The 2,500-nt window shown below is 46.7% G+C and overlaps 1 protein-coding gene across 4 annotated transcripts in view; it reads right to left on the bottom strand.

The window, feature by feature from the left end:
- rbms3 (RNA binding motif, single stranded interacting protein) overlaps window positions 1-2,500 on the bottom strand; it is a 236,651-nt gene that overhangs the window by 151,610 nt on the left and 82,541 nt on the right. For all 4 annotated transcript variants that reach the window (XM_068711238.1, XM_068711242.1, XM_068711239.1 and 1 more), the window contains one exon: window positions 111-268. In XM_068711238.1, coding sequence (XP_068567339.1) covers window positions 111-268 — 158 coding nt within the window. The remainder of the gene's footprint in view (window positions 1-110; window positions 269-2,500) is intronic.

The raw sequence follows: 2,500 nt of genomic DNA, 5'->3' as shown, positions 1-2,500 counted from the left end.
CCATGTATTGCTAAATGCATACAGGCATGAGAAGCACATCACGGCCAATTACACCCCGCAGTGGCGTGGACATGTGCGACAGGGGGACCTCTGTATTTAACGGTACTCACGGTTGGCAGAGTTTGATGAGGTCCTGGTCGGTGGTCCCAGGTGGCAGGCCTCGGATGTACAGGTTGGTCTTACTCAGCTGCTCCGCCCCTCCCTGGCTGCAGCTGTTGGTGCTTGGGCTGGGAGGAGCCATGGGATGAGGGGGTGGAGCATAGGACTGCTGGGGGAAAAAAGAGAGAGAGAGAAAGATTTAACACCAATAGCTTAAAAAAAAATAAAAATAGACACGCGAGGTGAGGTGTGAAAAATAAATGAAATATCTGAGAGAGCAGAAGAAAGTGTGAGAAGGAGTGGGAAAAATAAATCTTATTGGAGAAATAGCTGGCACCATCACTTCAATGTCATTGCAGTATCTGTGGGATCAGGGTCGCCCCAACAGCAGAAACTAATGAGTCATATTTAAAGAAAACACACATTTAACCTCAGCCTTCAATATGAAGAATAGAATAGAACATAGCGGGTAAAATGTGGACGACAAAATAGTGGAATAAAAGCTCCCCAGAGGAGAGGACACATTCGGCGCTGAATACTTTTACTTCACTTTCTCCACTTGTTGTCAGCGACCTTTGAGCAGTACATTGCAATGAATTGCATCTGAAGCTCTTTGTCAGTGAGCAGGTCTTTATTTTCTACAACATGAGACTGGAGTCAAGAGTGCAAACATTTCTACATTTGATTTTGATTTTAAAATAAACATTTCACCAAGGCGATGCTCTGAAATGACAGTTCATAGGGCTTCCGGCAGCTTACAAGGATTTTAAAGGAAGGCAACTTCCTGCTTACTTGTCATACCCTTAAAACCAGCGTTAAACAATTTGCACCTCCAAGGGTGTGCGATCCATCGTCTTTTTTTCAGAATAATCTCTATCTTCCAGAATGTGTTCAAAATGTTTCAGCTATGCGATTCTCTCCCTTTAATTTTCCTCCTCCCCTGCTCTCCTCGTGTGCCTGTTGTGCTGTTAGTGTAGATTTATGGTGTAGGAGTCAGGGCCCCCTGCTCACAGCCCATTTATATCTCTATTGCAGGGACACTGCACATAGTGACAGGAAGAGAGAAGCAGGGCCCTGTGGGCATGAGCGAAAAGGAGAGAGAGAGAGAGAGAGAGAGAGAGAGAGGGAGAGAGAGAGAGAAAGAAACACTACAGTAGAAGAGAGTGAGCGATGAGGGAAGAGAAAGAGAGAAACGATGCACATTGCAATAAAGTAAGTGAGTGATGGATGAAACAGAGAAAATTAAAAAATAAAAATGGTGAGGGAGAGAAGGGGACATGACTAAATACCACCACCGGCTCCAGTTAACCATCTTAACCCCTTATCCTCCCCAGAGAGAACCTAAGGACCCCATACCATGCTGCAGATACACACACACACACACACACACACACACAACACACACACACACACACACACACACACACACACACACCATTAGCCCTCCAATCCGCCCCACACGTTAGCAGCGGCTGCCGAAGCATGGCTGATTTGATGCGCTATTTTAAGCGTGTGCACCGTGCCAGCGTGTTGCCTCCCGCTCCTCAAACAAAGAGCCGGGGTCCCTGGAGCGTGAAGAGGGAGCCAAGTCCATCAATGGACGGCCAATTACCACGCTGAGCTAAGTGGAACTGATGGGCAGCCACTCGCTGTGCTGGACGCACACACACACACACACACACACACACACACACATCACGTGATAACACAGACACACCTATGAAGAGGCCGTGTCCAGGGCACCTTCGCCAGTAGAGCTGCAATGATTAATCGATTAATCAATTAGCTGTCTACTGTCGACTTTTTTAAACAACTTTTTGTTTTATAGCTGTTAACAGTTTTCCACACATCTGAGACCATTTAACTCCTTCCTATGGCTAGGCCTGATAATTAAATATTATGTGTGGCTATATAAGGCCTTTCATTGGTCATTTACTTGTTTTATTATTTTTCTGGATTTCTACCAGGTCTAAACTTGAGAGTTGAGGGCCGCCCCGGAGCTTCAGTGTTACGACGTCAACCATGAACCACAACGTCCTCGGTTCAAATTTGGCAAAGTCCCTCGTTTCCTGTCCCCTCTCCACCCCTTTGCTTTCTGATACAGAAGTTCACGCCTAAAGTTGTCGTGTTTGTGACTAAATGTAACTTTAATTGTCCAAACACAGGATCGCAAACTCCCACTCCCCCCCCCCCCCATCTCTAGCAGAGTGCTCCTCACACTGCTTTGGTAGCCTCGGTTTTGGGGGGGCTACGATCACAACTAGTCTCCGGTCGCTCACGTTATCCTGCAGCGGCAGTAGAATAGAAGAATCTTAATCTCTCCAGTGCTCCATGGGAGTTATTTTCTCCCACTCAAAGTCACTGGAATGTGCGCAGCTGCAGTTCCAGCCTCGACTTTGAG

Source organism: Cebidichthys violaceus, unplaced genomic scaffold, assembly GCF_023349555.1.
Source record: "Cebidichthys violaceus isolate CVI_PGR_0920_01 unplaced genomic scaffold, fCebVio1.0.p SCAF_16, whole genome shotgun sequence".
NCBI lineage: Eukaryota > Metazoa > Chordata > Actinopteri > Perciformes > Stichaeidae > Cebidichthys > Cebidichthys violaceus.
The sequence above is the reverse complement of the archived record's forward strand: the minus strand, read 5'-3'. Positions and strand labels throughout refer to the sequence as shown.